Here is a 21,735-nt window from a genome sequence, read left to right as displayed (position 1 = left end):
GCACTTACCGTATCATATCTTGATTTTTCAAACAATGCAATAATATCGCACATATACCAAATTGTAATAATTATCCATTTTACTTATTTTATCCATCACATTCATAAATAAAATTTTGGTAGCTCACAAAAAAAACCCCTCAATGTTAATAAGTATGCATGTATGTATGTATGTATGTATGTATCAGTGGTGGGATTCAAAAACTTTTACTACCGGTTTCTGTGGGCGTGGCTTGGTGGGCGTAGCCATGTGACTGGGTGGGCGTGGCTTTTTTTGCAGCCCCCACCTGTTTTTGGGAGCTTCTTAGCCACAGAGGAGCCTCTGTGGGGAGGCGTTTTTGCTCCCCTAAGGCTCCTCTGTGGCTCTGGAAGAAAAGGAACAGACATGTATGTATGTATGTATGTTATTCAGTTTTGTTTGGGTATTTTCCCATGTCTTTATAGTTGTGCTTTTAAAGTTGTAGCAACATTTCAGCAGAATCTCATCCGCCATCATCAGGCTCATGCATTGTGTTCATCTTCATCATGTGTGTCAGGCTTTTGCAGCCCTTTCTGTTTTAAATTTGGTGCTAGCCTTGTGTTTTGTTTGAATAGTTTTGAGATTGTTAGAATAATGGCTGTCATAAACAAATGGCATAAAACCTAAAACCTGAACTGTGGGATAAATATTCAAATTCTTAGAATTTGACCAAGAACTCATATCCAAAAGGGGCAGGCAATCTCAGCAGGTTTGTACAATATTATTTTATACTACTCACTCAGAAACGTATGTGGTATATTCTTCAGGTGATATCTCCAAGTGAAGATCAACTATATGAAAAAATGCAAAAATGCTTGCTATCTTGATTATTTGTAACTTTTGCAGGGACTTTCAAGTGATCTCGTGGATCCTGCTTCATTGATTGATTATATGCCATCAAGTCTTTTTTGACTTCTGGTAGCCACATCGGTTTTCTCCATAGCAATCTATCCCTACCCTGATCCTTCAGGTCTCATCACCACTATAACTGATTTCATCCAACTTACTGCTGATTATCTTTTTCTCTTTCTTTCCGCTTTTCCAGCATTAAAGGCTTTCTGGAGAGCTGGATCTTTGCATAAAATGTTCAAATAGGATAATTTAAGCCTGGTCATTTGTTGAGAAATCTGGATTGAATAATTTGATGGTCCATTGGCTTGTTTTCTTGACAGGCCACAGTATTCTCAGGAGTCTTCTCCAACAGTAAGTTTCAAAAATGTCAATGCTCTTCCTTATCCTTCTTCGAAGTCCACTTCAGAGTTAAGCCTTCCTTTTTTTCTGTTTTCCTGTAGAGCTGTGCATACTTTGAAAATGATTTAGAAAAAGGTTTTCAGACCTCATAGAGCATCTTTCTGTATGAGCCGTGGTGGCACAATGGTTAGAATGCAATATTACAGGTTAATTCTGCCAACTGCCAGGAGTTTAATCCTGACCAGCTCAAGGTTGACTCAGTCTTCCATCCTTCCGAGGTCAGTAAAATGGGGACCCAGATTGTTGGAGGCAATATGCTGACTCTGCAAACTGCTTAGAGAAGGCTGTAAAGCACTATGAAGTGGCATATAAGTCTAAGTGCTATTGCTATTGCTTTCTCCTATATGTTAGTGCAGTCCAATTTGTTTCCACGTTTCTGCACTTTGATGAAAACAATGAAGACTTAGAAAAATTGACAAAGCAGTGTAATCCATTGGCCAAATTGTTTTGACCTCAGTTTCAGTCCAGCTATCATTAATTCCAGTCCTGCCATTCTTATACTTGTAGTAAAACAGATACAACATTTGACTCTATTCACAGTTCTTAATTAGTTTGTTTCTCCGAGCACAGTTGTATTTAGTTTCTTCCTCGTTGAAAAGATCCTCAGAAAAAAGTGTTCTGGCCCTCCCATTATTCTCGATATACATCCCACATCCTAGATTGATCCATATAGTCAAAGCTGCTGCTGTAATAATAAAGCAGTGCTAAACCATCTAATTCTTTCCATTAGCCATCTTTATCTTCTTATATTACTTCTAATTAAAAAAATTGAAGTGATTAGCTATCAAATCTCACATCCTTCTTCCATTTGTGAAATCTACATGTTCATTTAATATTTTTCTTTCCTTTTAGGCCTCTATTCTTTGATCTTAAACAACTCTTGTCTGCACAAAGAATAAGCACAGTGATTCAGTGATTCTGACATTCTTTTGCAGTTCTCTTCTCTGGCATACATATCAATTGATCTTGTCCAATCTTTTGCCACACATTCTGTACCCTTCAATGGGGCTGAAAGAATATTACAAAAATGTGGAGGGATGAGGTAAGGCAGTGTTTTTCAAACTTAGCCATTTTAAAATGTGTGGATTTCAACTCCCAGAATTTCCCAGACAGCTGGCTGACTGGGGAATTCTTGGAGTTGAACCCCATACATCTTAAAATTGCTATGTTTAAAAACACTGGTGTAAGGAATGCCTGCAAAGCTTCTCTAGCAATGATGTGCAGTGTTAGCTTTGGACATCAAAATCAAAAACACTCTACAAGACTTCAAATATGCTTTTTCCCCCCTATGGCCAATGTAAATATGAGGCGAAAGTGTACAAAAAGCCAAATCAGAATCTATTTGCTTCTTCCAAAAGGTAAATATCTATCTGACAATGAGCTGGGTAAGAGACTGGCTTCCTAGAAGTTTGTTTCGGCTCTTATTTAAATTACCAGAAATTCATGCAGCCTATATGGAAACCCAACTAAGTTGCCATCCTTCCAAGAAACAGAAGAAATAAAATCCTTAACCTGCTCAATTATATTTACCATTATGGGAAGGACTGGATTGGCCTTGAAGCATATAACCACTTTTTATAAAGATTTGTTCTGAAAGCCATTTGGAGCATTTTGCCTGTTAAATTTTGAAAACACTTTTTTTTTTCCAGGTTAGCTTACACAATGTCTCTTAGTTCTTCCTCAGATTCTCCCTCGCATAACTAGACTTAATCTATTCCTTTCCTTGATCGTATATTATGACTGTATATCCTATGGTAGAGTCTTATTAACACACCTACTCTTTACTTTCCTAAGTTTAATTAAAAATTGGAGTGCAATAATTTATGGTCTGTTCCACACTTTGCATCTTGAAGTGTCCTAGCTGGCCAAGTTACATGTCTCCATCCTCTGCTTCCTGTTAAGTTGATCCCTGTTAGGAATCTGTACACCAATTAGTTGGGTTGGCAATATATAAACCAACAATATATGTTTGTAGCTTTAAGACAAAATCACTGTATTGATTTATACTATATTCCGATTGGTTGATTATATTGCAAATTACCATAAGAGGGAGCTAGAGATCATAGATTGCGCTCTCTGACATTCTGTTGCTATCTAAGGTTCTCTGTTGTATTTATGCTGTGCTTATACTTTGATATCTTTGTTTACTGTAAATGACAAAGGAAACCAGTAAGAAGACTTTGTCAATGGATATTCTTTGGACTGTTAAACATATATGACCTGGACCGTTTATTGGACTGTGCTATCCCAATATTTTCCATCTGATACTATTCAGATAAGCAATGTGTTTGTGTTGCTTCAAGCAGGTGTCCCATAAAACTATTTTAACCAATCTCCTACATTACTGCATTTATTAAATCCATATCTTGTAATTCCGGATTCCAATATTTCTACAGCTTTTGTATTTTAATAATTCATTACTAATGACTTGTTAGTTGTCTTTAGCAGTTTTTGCAATTTTCATAGAATTCTCATGTCTTTATCATTGCATTTGTAATAAATGCATATACTCGTATAACACTGATGCTACCGTATCAGTTGGTGAGCGCAAATATATATTACTCTGTCATTTATCAGGTTATATCTTAGTATTATAGGGTTGTAGCTCTTCAGATCTGAAGATGGAAATGTGCTTTGAAGCAGGAATGTGCCAGTACCTATGTCGTATCTATTGTGATCTCCTAAAAGAAGCTTTGTCTCTTCTTGGGATATCACAAAAGTCACATGATCTGAGGAAAGTATGCCTTGGAGCTATGGTGGCACCAGCAATGTACCCACACTCCTCCCAAAGCACATTCTCATACCCTGCAGCACCATTTACTAAACACTTCCTTCAGACTGCCTAGCTACTGTCCCAAAGAAAGAGACAGTTTCTGTATGGAGCCACTGACAGGTATAATATGGCTCCCATGCCCTTTTCAGCTTCTGATTTGAAGGGTTGCCCATCATAAACTTAAAGATAATCCTCCTTAATATTATTTTTAAAATTTATTTATGTATTCAATTTCTATAGCTGCCCATCTCAGCCATGTGACTCTGAGCAGGTTACAGTTCTAAAACTATAAGATAGTTTAAACAATTTAAAACAATAACAGCATCCAAAAAAATAAATACATACAGCTGCGGAGATGGTTAAGCAACTAACAGCAAAGCCAAAAAAAGAGGACCCTTAACATATTCTGAGCCTAATGTCTGGGTACAGAGTCAAGTTTTTAAAACCTGAAAGGCCAATAGAGTTGGGACCATTCTAATCTCCAAGGGGAGGATTTCCCACAGAGCAAGGGTATTGCAGAAAAGGTTCATTCAACACTATTTAGCTAACAGATCTGCAGCTGTCCAATCTGTTGGATCAAATTGAGTAGAGACTGTTGGAAAATGAAGGTTCCTCAAGTAACATTTTCCCAGTCATGTAGGGTTTTAAAGGAACAACCAGCACCTGTATTGCACTCAGAAACACTTAACCAATGCAACGTATAGTAGTAGTGTTGCGTGTGCATATATTTAGCACCATTTTATTACTTGCATGCAGCCACATTCTGCACTAGTTGATTCTTCCAGATGTTCTTTAAGAGCAACCCCACATAGAGCACATTGTAGTAATCCAAACATGAGGATACAAAGTCCTGGTTGACAATGAACAGAGCCTCTTGGTCCAGTATGGGCAGAACTGGCCCACCACCCAAAGATAGGCAAAGGCTTTCCTAACCATGGTTGCCAACTGCTCTTTGAGCTGGAGTCATGAGCCGAAGAGGGACCCCCAGTTTGTGCATTGGATCTGGCTTGGGCAGTGCTCGGGAGTTCTGACCAAGGCTTCCTGAGACAGTAACAATCACAAAACTTAGTCCCCAAAACCCTCTTTTTATTTCAATGGCTGTGAATTATATTCATTCACAGCCCATAATGAGTCCCAAACAATTTGTGAATAGTCCAACAGAAGTCTGCCACAGTCTTTCAGGATAAGGCTGATAAGCACCCACCTTTATCTCCCTTGAAATGCTGCCAACAACTAAATTGCCAATTAGCTGTACAAGGCCAAACAGAGCACAAAGTCAACACAGAGCTTCAAAGCTTAAACCGACCAGAATGAACAAAGTTGCTTCCTGCAAAGGCTCATGTCCCTTTGCTCCTCCTTTATGTATTATGGGAGGGGCCAATCATCTCCAAGCCTTATTCCTGAGTTTCCCCTTTTGTCTTAACTGTTCTTGCCTTCTGGCAGCTCTGCATAAGCGCACACTGGGAACAGGTTCCCCTTGTTCCTCTGCCTTGTTGATGTCAGATTCTGGAGGCTCTGGAGTCAGTACATAACTCTCAAGTGGCCCTGGAACCATCTCTGTGTCGGACACAGATCCCTTGTCTGAGCCCTCCCCAGACTCCAGAACTGGCCCATGTTCCTTCCCACTGTCTAACTCTGCTGCCAGCTCTGCAGGCCGCCAGCAGACCACAACACTGGGCAGTGACATCTCACCCCAAATCAACAGATCACCTCACCCAGTGTCCTTATGTAAACGTTAAATAGGAAAGAAGAAAGGACTGAGCATGGACCTTTCCCCTTAACATTGACTGGAATTGACCCAGAGAAAGGAGGGAAACTAGCACAATAAAGTACCATCCACTCCCAGCTTCCAAAGCCAATCCAGAAAGACTCCATGATCAATGGCATTGAACACTGCTGAGAGGTTAAGAAGAGCCAGGATGAATACATTCTCTCCATCCCATTCCACTAGAGGTCATCTATGAGTGCCATTTCTGTCCCAAACCCTGGCCTGAATTCTGACTGAAAGATAATCCACTTCATTCAGGATCCTCCGAAGTTATCATGAGACTCCTCTCTGCACAATCTTCCCTATAGAGGAAAGATTGGAAATTGAACGAAAGCTGTCCAGCTCAGTTGGATTGAGGTCTTTTGAGGAGAGGGCAAATCACTGCCTCTTTAAAAGCTGGTGGAAAACCCCCTTTTCAAGGGATTCATTACTAACTCTAACCCAATCCTATGCAGCCTTACTAAGCCAGGAGGGGCACCAGATGTAACACACAAGTGGCCAAACTAGCAATTGAGAAGATCATGTCCTCTTCCTCGGGTTCCATGGGCTCAAAGTCTTCCCATTTCACTTTGCAAGATGTAGTCCCCACCACCTCTATCAATACTGCTTAAAAGCTGGAGTCCACCATAGAGCGAATACGAATGACTTTGCCAGATGCACAGCATGTTCTTCACAGCGACCCTGCAGGTGAGCTTCAGTATTATGACTTCCAAGGAGGAACTGAGTCACTCAAAACAAGGACACTGGGTGAATATCCATGGATACCATAATTACATTTCGCCACCTTTACCACTACAAGGTAGACCCCAATAGCGGCTCTTGCTATATGAAGATCCATCCATCTTCATTTTTGGTTTTCCACCAGGAATACTCTAAGATCCACCATCTTGATTTGCTGACCTTATCTAATGGGCACCACTGGTCATTGGAGTACCATCTAATGCTTTAAAATGATTGATACAAATTTTTATATCAAATAAAGGAGTGAAGTTTTCATTATGACTTTGGATCAGATTTAATACAGGCTGATAAAATCCTAATACCTTAATAAAAAGATCAACATTAATCAACTTTATATCAGGCCCAAGAAGATGGATCTATCAGGCTACCCGTAGAATCAGAGATGGTGGCTCTCATTTCACACCTTTCCATGTTTTACAAGTTAAAACTACAGATCTGTGTATGATTTGTCAGCATGAACATAATCCAGTTCTATATATTTACGAGCAATTACACATAGAATTGCAACTTTTGGCCAGCAATTTCACATTATTGCCAGCATTGTCCCCCGTTTCTTACAAACAACTTATTTATAAAGGTCTTAGAAGCAACACATGTGGCGCAAAACAAATACATTTGCAAGTGCCCTATTTAGTTCTTTATTTCTTTTGAGTACAGAAAGTTCTCCCAGCACAGAAATACAAATATACATGAATCTAAGAACACGTTTCTGTACTCAAGACAATTATTATTTGGGTTCATTGCTAATAAGTTTCTCAACAGAATTAGAACTATTTTTCATCTAGTTTAATACAAAACAATGTAGAAAACTACTTTGATTTCCATTCTGAATAATGAATAAGCCAATAAAAAAGAGCATTTCAATTGTTAAAGCTTTTTTTTAAAAAAAAACTTAAACAGGTGTATCTTTCACAAAGCTGTTACAATGCCCGTTGCGTAAATACCAATTAAAACAACAAAAAGTAGCTTGTTTCAATCACCAAATTCAATACATTGTAATTTGGGCTGCTTAGTTTTTTTGTTTATTCATTTATTTTGCTCAAAGATGCTAATAGCCAATCACTCACCTGTCTCAAGACACAAGCCGATTCAATATTCAAATACCCAGCCAGTGCCAAGATAGTTCTTCCACAGTTTGGAAGTTGTGCGAACTTATTATAGCTCACTTCTTGGCTTATCATATATCTGCAGACAGAAAGTGGGAGCGAAGACTCCAGAGTATTTCAGGACAGATTGGCTGCTGGGGAGGGGGGTTGCGGGGGAGGACGGGCAATCCTTAAAGTTACACAAGCTAATATAAACTTAGGCAGGAATAACTCTGCAGTAATAATGCAAAACCTTCTTGTTTACATGAAATAGAGGAAACCTATGAAGATGAAAGAGGCTCTGCCAGGACAGGACAAAAAAAGATCTTTGTTTTCTGCTTTCATCTCTCCTACAACAGGGCACCGTGCCAGTCTCAGGACAGTGCATAGACTCATGGAGTTTCCACCCACTGCCTTGGGAATAAAATGTTCACCCATCCCACTGCAGGCTCATAAGGGATTTTGTTGTTGTTCCCCCCGATTATAAACAGCAGCATGAATGTATCAAACAATATCCAATTGCAAGTGTGGGGGTGGGGGGGTGTTATTGAAGAAGTTTTTCATTACTCCACCCTGTGAGATGCCCAGAACATTTCCACCCCCTTGTTGGTAGAAGGCCTGGAGAAATATAGCCACTGTCACTGGAATAGGCTTGTAGGAAGTTAGCACCCACCCCTCTCCTAGAAAATTGAAATATCCTAGGAAATATTAAAAAGGCAGAATATTTCCCCTCAAAAGAGTAGAAACTCAGAAGCAGAAACTCACCTCAGAAGTAGAAGCTCACCCCCACCTTTGTTAATGGGTGGGCCATTAAGGTCTGGGCCAGAATACTTTACATAACAAAGATCTCCAAATAAAGCTATAGCTATTGCCCAAAGCCCTTTTCATTACATCATCACCAGCAAGGCTCAGCCAGCTGTCCCCCGCTCCTCCTTTGTACCTTTTTTGTGCTTTTTTGATCTCCTCCGCCATCGGGACGGCTCTTCATTCGAAGCCACCCCCCGCCTTCAAGGAAACTAAGGCGCGAGGATTCCTTCAGGGCCCAAACACCGCTTTCCAACCGGAAAAGCTCACCCGGAAGCACTTTCTGTCGAAACAAGATGGCGGTGCCCAGCAAACCGGCGGCCTGGTAGAAAATGATCCATGGACTGGTACCGGTCCAGGGCCCGGTGGTTGGGGACCCCTGGCCTACAGAGTTGCACCTGCATAGCCCATGGGAGTCTGACAACCAATCAGAATACAAGCTCAAATTCAAATCTCAACAGAGGGTATAAAACCCAGGCACTCTCAGCATATGAGCCCTTCTTGATCTCTTCCTTCACCTTGAACCATGTGATCATTCTCCCTTTTCACTTTGGAGCTCCAAGCCATGTGGTCCTGTCCACCATTAAACCATCTTTCCAAACAGCCTCCATGTTTCCAGTGTCTTTTTCCCCACTTGGAACTGAACCCAGAAGGATATTTCTTCCAACAGGCTGAAGCCAGAGACCAGAGACCTCCAAATTTGGCAACTTTAAGACTTGTGGACTTCAACTGCAGCTAGCTGGAGAATTCTGGGAGTTGAAGTCCACAAGTCTTAAAGTTGCCAAGTTTGGGGACCCCCTGCCATAGAAAGAGGAAAGAGTTATGGGGGGGGGTTGACCTCCAGCCCCTAGAATTCTTCCCACATGTGCATTAAATCTATTTTATTACAGCTCTGAATTAATCAGTGGAACCGCTTGCCTCCTGAAGCTATGGGTGCTCCATCACTGGAGGTTTTTAAGAAAAGGTTGTTGGACAGACATTTGTCTGGAATGGTATATCTCCTGCTTGAGCAGAGGGTTGGACTAGAAGACCTCCAAGGTCTCTTCCAACTCTGTTATTCTATTCTATTCCTCAGGGTAGAGATGGAAAATGAGATGGAAAGCTCTGGGCAAAGGGATGCCAGGGCATTCCTGGCAGATAAGTGCATTATTATTGTTGTTAGCCTTTATTCAACTAAGCTGGCAGTACCCAGCCAACGATGGCTGATCTTGTTAGATCTGGGAGGATGGGTCCAAGAACGGAGGCAAGACTCAGATAGCAACAACAGCTCTTTATTAGTGACTTCAGATCTGAGCGAAATATCCCAGCCGCAGCAGCCCCTTATATAGGGCTGGCTGCGGCTAGGCAGCCAATGAAGGCGATTTGAGTTTGCCACGCTTGGCTGAGCCAATCGCGGCAGCCCGTTTACTAGCCAATCAGATCAGTCTGCGGTGACCAATCACAATCTGCTATTCGCGGGCCAATCAGAGTTGCAGGCTTTCGAGCCTGCTAGTCCGGAATAGATCTCCAATGCTAAACCTGGTCAGATTAGGTTAACACTTGAACAGGACACCACCAGGAAATCCCTGGGCTGAAGGCTAGTCTGTAAAGTTAAAAAGAAAAGAAAATCTGGAGGAAAGTCATTTCAAAACATTTCCACTGCTATACACACACACACACACACACACACACACCCTCCAAAAAAACCAATCCTAACTCAAGAAAAACTACGTTTATTTATGTATTCCCATATATCAATTAATCTCAATACATCTCTTGTTCAATTAGAGCTACAGGCTCAATGTAAACTTGATCTCTGACCTTTTAAGAAAAGTTTCTTAAAGTATGCTTTCTTTTGGCATCCCTTACAAGGCTCACCAAAAAGTACTCCATTAACTTTTTAAAACATGTTCTTTGAGGCCTAGCTTTTTTTCCTGTGTCTTTAAGGCATACACAGCCATAATCCATTTTCAGCAACATGAACACAGTGAATTATGGGTTTTGCCTGGAAGGTAGGAAAATATAACTGGACTTTCCTTGTTTTGCTTGAAGATGTTTCACTTCTAATCAAGCAAAACGTCTTCAAGGAAAAGAAGGAAAGTCCAGTTGCCTTTTGAAAAAGCACCGTTGGGACAACCATGTTCTGGATGACTAAGAATCTCCATAGACATGTAGGAAAATATAATCTTTAGAAAATGCAGTGTGAATTTATTATTTCTTTTCAAAAATGGACTTCTGATGAAAATTGTCCTCCATTTTACCAGCTATACCGATTTGGAAACTACTATCATGCTGTCCATCAATCTCCCTAATTTGGGAAATGTTTTTCAGTTCCTTTCATTCTCTTTTCCTCATTTGCTCTATGTTTTTAACATTTGAATCATTTCATTTCCTTATAAATTGTTAACACATTTAGCCAGATTTTCTGAAAAATGGAATATATGCAACAACTGAAGTATAGGGCATTTACCATGTACCAATACTCCAAATAATACATTCTTGTATTTATCTTGGTCAAAAAATGACACACAAAAAATTAATCAAGAAATATGATGCAGTAGAAAAAAAGGATGGCTCAGTTTTAATCACATAAAAACGGTTCTCAAACAGAAGATGTCAAACTCTATTATTGTATGTTCTATTTTCATTGGGATGCGGATAAAAGGGACTCGGTGGTTCAATGGCTAAGACACTGAGCTTATTGATCAGAAAGATTGGCAGTTTGGCGGTTCAGATCCGTAGCACCACATAATGGAGTGTGCTCCTGTTATTTGTCCCAGCTTCTGCCCAGCTAGTAGTTCTAATTAGCATGTAAAAATACAAGTAGAAAAATAAGGACCACTTTGGTGGGAAGGTAACAGCGTTCCGTGCATCTTTGGCATTTAGTCATGCCGGCCACGTGATCACGGAGACGTCTTCGAACAGCGCTGGCTCTTCAGCTTTGTAACAGAGATGAGCACCACCCCCTAGAGCCAGAAACAACTAGAACGAATGTGCGAGAGGAAACTTTACCTTAACTTATGTTCCTTGGATACCCTCAGATCTTGGAAGCTTAGGTACAAATATCATGTTGACATAGATTTCAGTGTAAATGATTATTTGGTTTTCTTAGAAAAATACTTACAAACAGATGACAGATAATAGATAATCAGACTTGGAAGGGACCTTGTAGGTCATCTAGTCCAACCCCCCGCCCAAGGGGGAGACCCTACATCATTTCTGACAGATGGCAGTCCAATCTCTTCTTGAAAGTCTCAAGTGATGGCGCTCCCACAACTTCCGAGGGCAAGTTGTTCCATTGGTCGTCTGTTCTCACTGTCAGAAAATTTCTCCTTATTTCCAGGTTGAATCTCTCCTTGTTCAGTTTCCATCCATTATTCCTTGTCTGGCCTGCAGGTGCTTTAGAAAATAGCTTGACCCCTTCCTCTCTGTGGCAGCCCCTCAGGTATTGGAACACTTACAAGGCTGTTATTTCCTTCACCAGTGGTTTATATTTAATCTGACCCCTCATCTGTGATTGATCTACATCTGTCTGTCTGTCTATCAACATGAGAGACCATTCTCAAAGACCAGAGCTTCCTAAATAGGCCATTTTACAACTCCAAGGTAACATGCTCCATGAACTGGTTAATTTTTAATACTATAATTTGGTAGGTTCAATACTTTAATAAATATATATCACACAAGTATCAAAAAATTGTATACCAGGAAAACTTACACTCTGATGGTAGCTGTGGTCACTTGATATTTTGCCAGAAACACTTTGCAAAGATTTTGCCCTGGCATAACCTTTTTTCACACAAGCATCTGCCATTAGGGCTGGTAGTGATTCTTTTGAGGATTAAAAAGGGTTTAATATGGTGAGAAAGGGGACACAAGGAAGCATCCAATCAATCATAAGCACCTGTTGGTATTAGAGTATTGCATGGTAATGCTTACTGTGTATCCCAATTAGGCTTGACATAAGGTTAATTCTATTTATTTATTTATTGATTGATTGATTTGATTTGTCAATTGCTTACAAGATAATAGGTATAAGTATATACATAGTTATGAATACATGAAATGGGTACATATAAGAAAAAATAAAAGAAACAATAGGACAGGGATGGTAGGCATGTTGGTGCACTTATGCATGTGCCCTACAGACCTCTCAGGAAAGGGGTGAGGTCAATAGTAGACAGTCAAAGGTTAAAGTTTTTGGGGTTTGGGGAAGAAACTACAGAGTCAGGTAGAGTATTCCAGGCATTGACCATTCTGTTGCTGAAGTCGTATTTCCTGCAATCAAGTTTGGTGCGGTTAACCTTGAGTTTGTATCTGTTGTGTGCTCTTGTGTTGTTATGGTTGAAGCTGAAGTACTCATTGACAGGTAGGACATTGCAATGTATGAATTTATATACAGACCGAAGACGGAGTAATTCAAGGTTTTCTAGGTCTAGAATTTCAAGTCTGGTGGCATAAGGTATTCTGCAACGAGTAGAGGAGTGGAGAATTATTCTTGTGAAATATTTCTGGACTTTCTCAACTGTGCTAATATCAGATACATAATGTGGGTTCCAGACTGATGAGCTGTATTCGAGTATTGGTCTAGCAAATGTTTTGTATGCTCTAGTTAGTAGTGTAATATTACCAGAGAAAAAGCTATGTAGGATTAGGTTAACAACTCTTGATGCCTTTTTGGCTATGTAGTGACAGTGGGCTCTAGCACTTAGATCATTAGAGATGAGTATTCCAAGGTCCTTTACAGAGCTTGGATCATTAACAAGGTCTTGACTATTCAGCTTGTATTTTATTTTCTGATTTTTTTTTGCCAATATGGAAGACAGAGCATTTATTTGTTGAGATTTGAAGTTGCCATTTGTTTGACCATTCTGATACATAGTCAAGATCTTTTTGAAGGGTAGCAGTATTGTCTGTGGTATTGAACAGCTTTACATCATCAGAGAAAAGAACTCAGTTGCTCTTAATATGATCACAGAGGTCATTTATGTAGAGTATGAAGAGAGTTGGTCCTAGAACACTGCCTTGGGGGACACCACTATTGACAGGTACAGAATTTGATAGGAAGCTCCCAATTTTGACCATTTGTTGTCTGTTTGACAGGAATGCTTCTATCCAGTTATGCAGATGTCCAGAGATACCATAAGATTTTAGTTTTAGGAGTAGTTTGTCATGTACCACTGAATCAAAGGCTTTACAAAAGTCTATGTAGATTGCGTCTATTGCTTTGCCCTGATCGAGTTGTTTGCAGTGTAAGAGTTGCAGATTACAGGATAGTTTTTTCCTGAAACCAAATTGTTTATTAGAGAGTAGGTTGTTTGACTCTAAGTGGAGGATAATGGATTGGTTAATAATTGATTCCATGACTTTACGGGTGATGCAGCATAAGGAGATTGGTCTGTAATTTTCAGCTAGGCTGTGGTTTCCCTTTTAGAAGATGGAGATAACCGTGGCTTGTGACCATAGTTTTGGCAAGGAGCTGGTTCCTGAAAGATTTTTCAAGACCAGCTCCTTGCCTAACCTATGGTTACAAGCCACGGTCATCCCCATCTTTCTCTGCTGTGATGTCAACTTCCAAGAGTATTAAACATAGCTGTATTTTAGTCCCTTTGACATTCAATTTTATAACAATAAGTTACTGGGAAAACTCACAAAACCAGAACACTACCTGCTACGTCTTTTGAAATTTGGGGTTGGAGAAAACTCCTGACAATATCACAGGCAGGTGAGGAAACAAATGTGTCATTGAACAAATATAACTAGAGTTCTCACTAGACTAGAGGCAGACATGATCAGATTCGAATTCCTGTATTTTAGATTAATTGTGTGGAGACCTGGCACTCTGAAGAAGTCTCTAATGCTGGCAAAGTGGAAGGAAAGAGAAAGTTGACCAGCAGCAAGGTGGATGAATTCAATTAAAGCAACAATGGGGGTGCCATTAGAGGACATGAAGAGTCATGCTGGGCACAAGTCACCCTGGAGAAGGAACTTATGTGATTGCTAAGAGTTGGCACTAGAAATAGGTAGACTTACTGCTTCCTTTTAAATGCAAATGATGCAGCCGTTATCTCAAATTTACTTTTTTGACTGAAGACAGCTTTGAGATCTACCACAGGGAGTCCTTGACTTACAACCACAACTGAACCCAACATTTCTGTTGCTAAGCAAGACAATTGTTAAGTGAATCACTGAAGCTGTTAAATTAGTACTATGATTGTTAAGTGAATCTGGATTCCCCATTGACTTTGCTTGTCAGAAGGTTACAAAAAGTGATCACAGGACCGCAGGACACTGCAACTTTCACAAATACGAGTCAGTTGACAAGCAATTGAGTTTTGATTACATGACCATGGGGGTGCTGCAATGGTCATAAGTGTGAAAAACAGTCATATGTCACTTTTTCCAGTACTGTTGTAATTCTGAGTGGTCACTAAATGAACTGTCATAAGTCGAGTATTTATTATATAGTCATTAACCACCCAAAAACAAAAATTATGCTCTTGTCAAGACATAAATATGGATGGCAATTTAATAGAAATGTTCTTGAACAGATTAGGGCCTTGTATCCTTTCGATTTATATTGACTGTTTCCTAGTATGATTTGATTGCTTATTGTACCCCATGACTATCATTAAGTGTTGTATGTTATGATTCTTGACTCTTGATGAATGTATCTTTTCTTTTATGTACACTGAGAGCATTTGCACCAAGACAAATTCCTTGTGTGTCCAATCACACTTGTCCAATAAAGAATTCTATTCTATTCTATACTATTAAATATCAGAACTGTATTACTACAGAACTACAGTAACATTGCTTAATTATTGGCCATCAACTCTGTGTTCACACTGAACAACCACATAGATAGAATTTTTCTTTTTATAAGATGACCAATTTTTAGTTTTTGCAGTCTACCCAATAAGGACAGAACAGTGGTACCTTTAAAATCCAGGACTCTGTGTACATTTATCAGGGAAGGGGGCTATCCTGTTTGGTTGCACAGATGTGGATGCCATCAAGAGTCAGAGTTCATGAGAATGTGACTATTAGCGATGGTCTCATTGGCTGCTGGTAGCATTCCAATTCAACGTCTCTTCCTGTTGTAACTGCCACTTTGAACAGTTACTGGCCAATGTGAAAAAATATATTTCTGGACTTTGGAGCTAGGCCAAAGCAATGCTGGGACAGTTGGAACAAGATGAGCTTGGGATCAGGGAACATGAACAGGACTGAAGCCAAAATGCAGGTTAAAACTGTGCAATTCACATTAAACTGTACTATTTTTGCTACATTAGCCAAAATATTTTTGCAAAACAGACTAACCTGTTTTTATTATTCATACATATGGAATTATTTCTATACTGTGAAAATGTTAAATGCCCTCTGTCTTACAGGGCCTATTTTCCTTTCTAACCACATGTTTAACATTCTCATTTCTTCATTTCCAGCTTCTAGCTAAATCTATTCCAATACCTGCCTCCCCTTTTCAAAATGTCAAGAGTTTGACAAGAAAAAGATTGCAAGAATGGGGAGGACTGTGGCTTAAAAGGGACGTCTACCTAAATATCCCAACCTTTATCTAACAGGGTGGGCATATGTTTGTAAGAATGTTATTGATATGAAGATGAAACTAAGAAAAACGCTTTACTTGCTAAATTCATACCTGGCAACTAGCTCTTAAAAGCATTAGAACCTTTCCAGCCAAAAAGCATTTGTGTATGCAGAAGTATAATATTACTTTTAAACTCAAGCAACTTGCGAGGCATGGAGCTGAAGGAACTTGTTCCCTGAACGTGAGTGAGAAAACAGTTTTACCCTTAAAGAAGGTTTTATTTGCCTCACAATATGAATCACCACGTAATTCAGACAAACTTTTATTAAGGGGAAATCAAATCTTTATACAGGGCACATAAACAAATACTACATACATTTGATATGTGTGATGCATCCAAAGGTAACAGATCAAATGATAAACAACATCAATTAGATGTGATAATTAAACAATAGAAAATATTGATCCTATATATAACATTCCACAAGTGGCAAATTTATGGGTGATGTCACCTTTTTTCCCAGTCAAGTCTGCGTTTTTCTTAACATACTCGCAAGTGTGTTCAAGAACTTCCAGAATATATTCTCTATTGTTTAGTTACTGAAAAGGCTATTTTTGCACATAAAAAACAAAAAAAAAATGGCTTTGACTAAAAGGAAAACATGACCTCCTGGCCTTTAGAAGGAGACATGCTAAACATGCTAAGATATTAGCATCACCTTTATTTAAAATCTAATAACTAAGCCTAAAATTCCAGGTGTAATATTTTTTTCCACTTTAAATTAGATTGCTCTTTTTAAAAAAGAGGACTCTGACTCTTTAACAGTCACATGACTCAGGTGTATATAAATGAGAATGATCATTTCCAGATCAAAACATTTCAGTTCTTAATTCCTGCGGATCATATTGCTATAAAGCCACGTAAGTGTGCACATACACCCTTCTTGCTTTCTAGTTTAAACACTTGCGATTTAAAGGATTACTGCAGACCATAATTAGACAAACATTGGAGAGATTCTTTGGTTGTGGTATCTAAGCTCCTTGAATTTTAAAGTGATAATACAAGATGTGTGTATTATTTTCTCAACACTCACTGTTACAATATGTAAGTTTGTATTGGCAGAAATGGAACCACTTTGCTATAGAAAAAAATGTAGGAAATGTTGTTTAAAATGTGAATACAAATGAAAATGTTTCTGTGACTACCCATATATAGCTTGAGATTGGTTTTTCGTGTAAAGGTTTTGAGATGTAATCCATACATTTCTCCCTCACCAGTAAAAATTCAGTAACATAAATAACTGTTGCCTTTTCACAATAATCAAATTCTATTACTTTGCTGTACTTTGAACCAAATAAAGGTGGGATTCATATGCTGAGAAATGTAAGTCATCAACCTTAGAAGACAACAAGATCAGTATCTTAGAGATGAATTTTGGAGAAGGTGACTAACTAACATAGTTTAGCCTAGCAAATTATGCTAGCCAATTATGTAATGAACTGGTTTCAGTAAGTTGTGCAAACTCAACATTTATGAGATAGATATACCTACAGATAATAAATGGGAAAATAAATGGGAAATGATTAATCCCAATCATCAAAATAAAACAACTGGATCTAATGAATGATTCTTAAGGGTACTACTATCTGATAGAGCAGCCATTACTTAATTTAGAAATGAAGAACAGAACCAATTATTCCTATTACAGAACTTCACACAAAAAGGATCTGGATTTTCTGAATAGACATGGAAAGTTTAGATGATTCCTACCAACACTTTAAGGTGCTCCCCCTTTAAGAGAAAGCTCTTAATGGTTTGCTCCATATTACTACAAAGGTATGCTAATTTATCTGAAATTAATTTGTAAACGTTAATTTCTCTCCTATTTTTCCTTTGTTACTGTTCTGATTTTCCTGGTTTCCCTTCAAGAGGTTTTCTTTCTGCTTTCCCTTGAAAATGCTACATCTTTGAGATGAAAGTGCCCTCTACTGCCTGAAGTTCCCTGTTCAGGTAGGCCAATGATAGAATTAGCTATAATTAAAACATTGCCATATTTTTTTCTTCCAGTTGTGTTTATAAAAATATAGCATATGACAATTTTCATAAAACAAAGTTACGACAATATTCATGGAGTATGCTAGTCAGAAGGTGGTTATATGTTACTTAGTACTTAGGAGGTTGTGATTGTAAACTGTGGTTTCACATAGTATAAAACCCAGCCAACTGGGGTTTATTCAGTAAACCATCGAGCAATAAATCATCCCTCACTGTGTTCCTGGAATGCAGTTAATTAATATCTCTGTCGTCTTTGGGTTTCTTGGTACTTTCTAATCTAAGTCTGTTACGGAGCCACACTTCAAAATTCCTTTACTGAATAATAGTGGCTCTGAGACCAGTAATGAAATGTGTTGTGATTTCCTCTGGCTTTAATTTTGATGCTTAGCTAATATGCAAGTATGCAGGAGATTGCATGTTTGTACAACTTGAACAGGACCCTTTTCTGCATGCAGTCAACCATGTGTGTGGGGAGTAATTTGAGTAGGACTAATATCTTCCAAACAGTGAAATCCAATTTTCCTCCTCTCTGTATTCACAGGAACTTGAGAGTCATGTTCAAGAGGTTAAAACCAACTCATGCCACATATAGGTTAATCAGCTGAAATAGTGTATGTAACTGACATAGTAATAACAGCATAAAGTAGTACCATACCTTGGTAGTCATCGTTGATTGGTTCTAGGAGGTGCAATGAGTACCCAAAATGATGAGTACCAAACAATTTTTCCCATAAGGAATAATGTAGTGAGTCACAAGGCAACCAACACCAACAAGTTCTAGCTTGTGCGTTGAGTTCAAACAAAGGATGCGTACCAGACAAAATTTTCACATCAAAATGCATTGAGTACCAAATTTGATGAGTTTCAAAGTGGTTGACTACTAAGGTACAACTGTATATCAGTTCCATTATAACAATTCCATAGTTATGAAAAGGTTAAGGGACATTTCAGAATTACATAGACACATTAGCATCCTGCCATCAATTGACAAAGTTGATAATACAGATTATTCAATATCTGATCTCTATTGTTGCTAAACTCCAACATTGCTCTGGCAAATCTGACTAATAATGGGAGATTACAGGATTTACTTATTATATAAATATAAACCACACTTTTCATTCAGGAGCTCAAGAAGCATGTTGCTAAACTGTGCAGCCTACCTTTACTAAGAAGGTGTTATTTCTGAAAAAGAGCTGAGAAAGTTTCATCATCATTCATATTGCTGGAGAAAACCAGAGAAGTTCAGGAATGAGAGTTGCAGTAGGGCTTGTGTACTCTTAATGTCTCTTTCTCCAAGTGGAACTCATGAAAACAGTAATAGCATATCCTAGTCTTTCCTGTCTTTTAGAGCATCAGTGAAATGGCAGTAAGGGTTTCCCTGGAGACCAAGAAAGTCAAGATGGCAGCAATAACTCTATGTTGACCATCTCTCCCTCTTTGTAACATGTATAGCAACTGCCCTTTTGACTTTTTTAAGTGGCTCTATCAGGTTGAATCAGGGTCTTTATGTGGGATAACAGCAAATCTTTTTACCATGTCACTTTCTGAGCCAGAATAGAATAGAATAGAATAGAATAGAATAGAATAGAATAGAATAGAATAGAATAGAATAGAATAGAATAGAATAGAATAGAATTCTTTATTGGCCAAGTGTGATTGGACACACAAGGAATTTATCTTGGTGCAAATGCACTCAGTGTACATAAAAGAAAATATACATTTGTCAAGAATCATAAGATACAACACTTAATATAGTCATAGGGTACAAATAAGCAATCATACTAGGAAACAGTCCATATAAATCATAAGGATACAAACAACAAAGTTACAGTCATACAGTCATGAGTGGGAGGAGATGGGTGAAAGGAAGGGAGGATTAATATAGTAAAAATTAGTAATGCATACTTAGTAAACAGTTTGACAATGTTGTGGGAATTATTTGTTTAGTGGAGTGATAGCGTTCAGAAAAAAATTGTCCTGGTATCTAGTTCTTCTATAGCATCATTTTGAGGGTAGGAGTTGAAACAGTTTATGTCCAGGATGTGAGAGGTCTGTAAATATTTTCACAGCTGTCTTTTTGGCTCATGCAGTATACAGGTCATCAGTAGAAGGCAGGTTGGTAGCAATTGCTTTTTCTGCAGTCCTAATTATCCTCTGAAGTCTGTGTCTGTCCTGGTGGTTGTGGAACCAAACCAGACAGTTATAGAGGTGCAGATGACAGACTCAATAATTCCTCTGTAGAACTGGATCAGTAGCTCCTTGGGCAGTTTGAGCTTTCTGAGTTGACACAGAAAGAGCATTCTTTGTTGTGCTTTTTTGATTACATTTTTGATGTTAGGTGTCCATTTTAGGTCTTGAGATATGATAGAACCTAGAAATTTGAAGGTCTCTACTGTTGATACTGTGTTGTCTAGTACTGTAAGGACTCTTGTGTAGGTCTTTGGAGATTCAAGGTGTTGTAGGGTGTAGTGTAGAGCATATTAACAGCATCATCTGTTGATCTATTTGCTTCGTATGTAAATTGCATGGGGTCTAACAGTGGATCCATGATGGTTTTCAAGTGGGACAGCACTAGCCTTTCAAAGGTTTTCATAACTACAGATGTTAGAGCAATTGGTCTGTGGTCATTCAGTTCCTTGATGGAGGGTTTCTTTGGCATTGGGATGAAAGCAGAGTGTTTGAAGCAAGAAGGAACATAGCACATCTCTAGTGATCTTTTGAAGATTCTGGTGAAGATGGGGGGCCAATTGGTCAGCACAGACTTTTAAATAAGAAGGAGTTATCTTGTCTGGCCCTGGTGCTTTTCCTGGCTTTTGTCTGTGTAATAGATCTTGCACTTCTTTTTCTGTGATCACCAGAATACCCATCCAATCCAAATCTATATTTTCTATTAATGAAAAGCTTGAGAGGAACCTTGCTTTCATCAGAAGGAGTATTAAGAGGGTAACTTTCTACTTGAAAAAGGAAATTCTCTCCGGTGAATGAATGCTCTAGTCGAGGGGTGTCGAACTGGCAGCCTGTGGGCCAGATGCATGATGAATGGGAAAAACATTGCGAAACATCACGTGATGGCGATGTGACGCAGCGAGTTTGACACCTGTGCTCTAGTCAAGTCTCCTCTTCCTGTTGTATAGGGATCTGATTACCTGGCATTTTTTTATTATTACGAAACATGTTTACATTCTAGTTTGATGCTTAGTTTGCAGAAGAAAGATGCACGAGAACTATTCTCATTTATACCTGAGGCACACCCTGAAGTATACTTGTAACAAGTATTCCAATCAGGTTCCTATTGAGATGTATATGAATTCATGGTGACAGGGGGCTAATAGATTGTCCCCAACAATAATACAATTTATGTGAAATATAGCACTTTAGGAAGTCCAATATTGTTCATTTAAAAAGTTAGTTATCTTCAAACAACAATAAGAAAACTATCAACATAAACAATTTCTTGTCTTTTCAAATGTACATTCTGAATTTGGGGCTGAGTGATCCTTACACAGTTGTGGAGAAATTCAAAATACTGGTCCTATGTTTGGTCCTTTTGGTCCGATTGCTAAAAGCATACCTGGGTTGCAGGTTTATATGTAAGACAGATTTCTTGTAATAGTGCAGTTGTACAGCTATTCACACAGGTATAAATCCTACTGATCTCAGCAAGTCTTATTTCTTAGTAGAACTGCGTCATATTAGAAGTCCCAC

At 38.7% G+C, this 21,735-nt stretch overlaps 1 protein-coding gene across 1 annotated transcript in view; it reads right to left on the bottom strand.

Annotated features, from left to right (window-relative positions):
- CTNNA3 (catenin alpha 3) overlaps positions 1-7,809 on the bottom strand; it is a 711,430-nt gene extending 703,621 nt beyond the window's left edge. Inside the window, exon 1 of the mRNA XM_026714519.2 lies at positions 7,619-7,809. Coding sequence (XP_026570304.2) covers positions 7,619-7,732 — 114 coding nt within the window. The 5' untranslated portion in view covers positions 7,733-7,809. The remainder of the gene's footprint in view (positions 1-7,618) is intronic.
- Between the last annotated feature and the right edge of the window lie 13,926 nt (positions 7,810-21,735).

Source organism: Pseudonaja textilis, chromosome 4 (assembly GCF_049901715.1).
Source record: "Pseudonaja textilis isolate UNSWEBS1 chromosome 4, rPseTex1.2, whole genome shotgun sequence".
Lineage (NCBI taxonomy): Eukaryota > Metazoa > Chordata > Lepidosauria > Squamata > Elapidae > Pseudonaja > Pseudonaja textilis.
The sequence above is the reverse complement of the archived record's forward strand: the minus strand, read 5'-3'. Positions and strand labels throughout refer to the sequence as shown.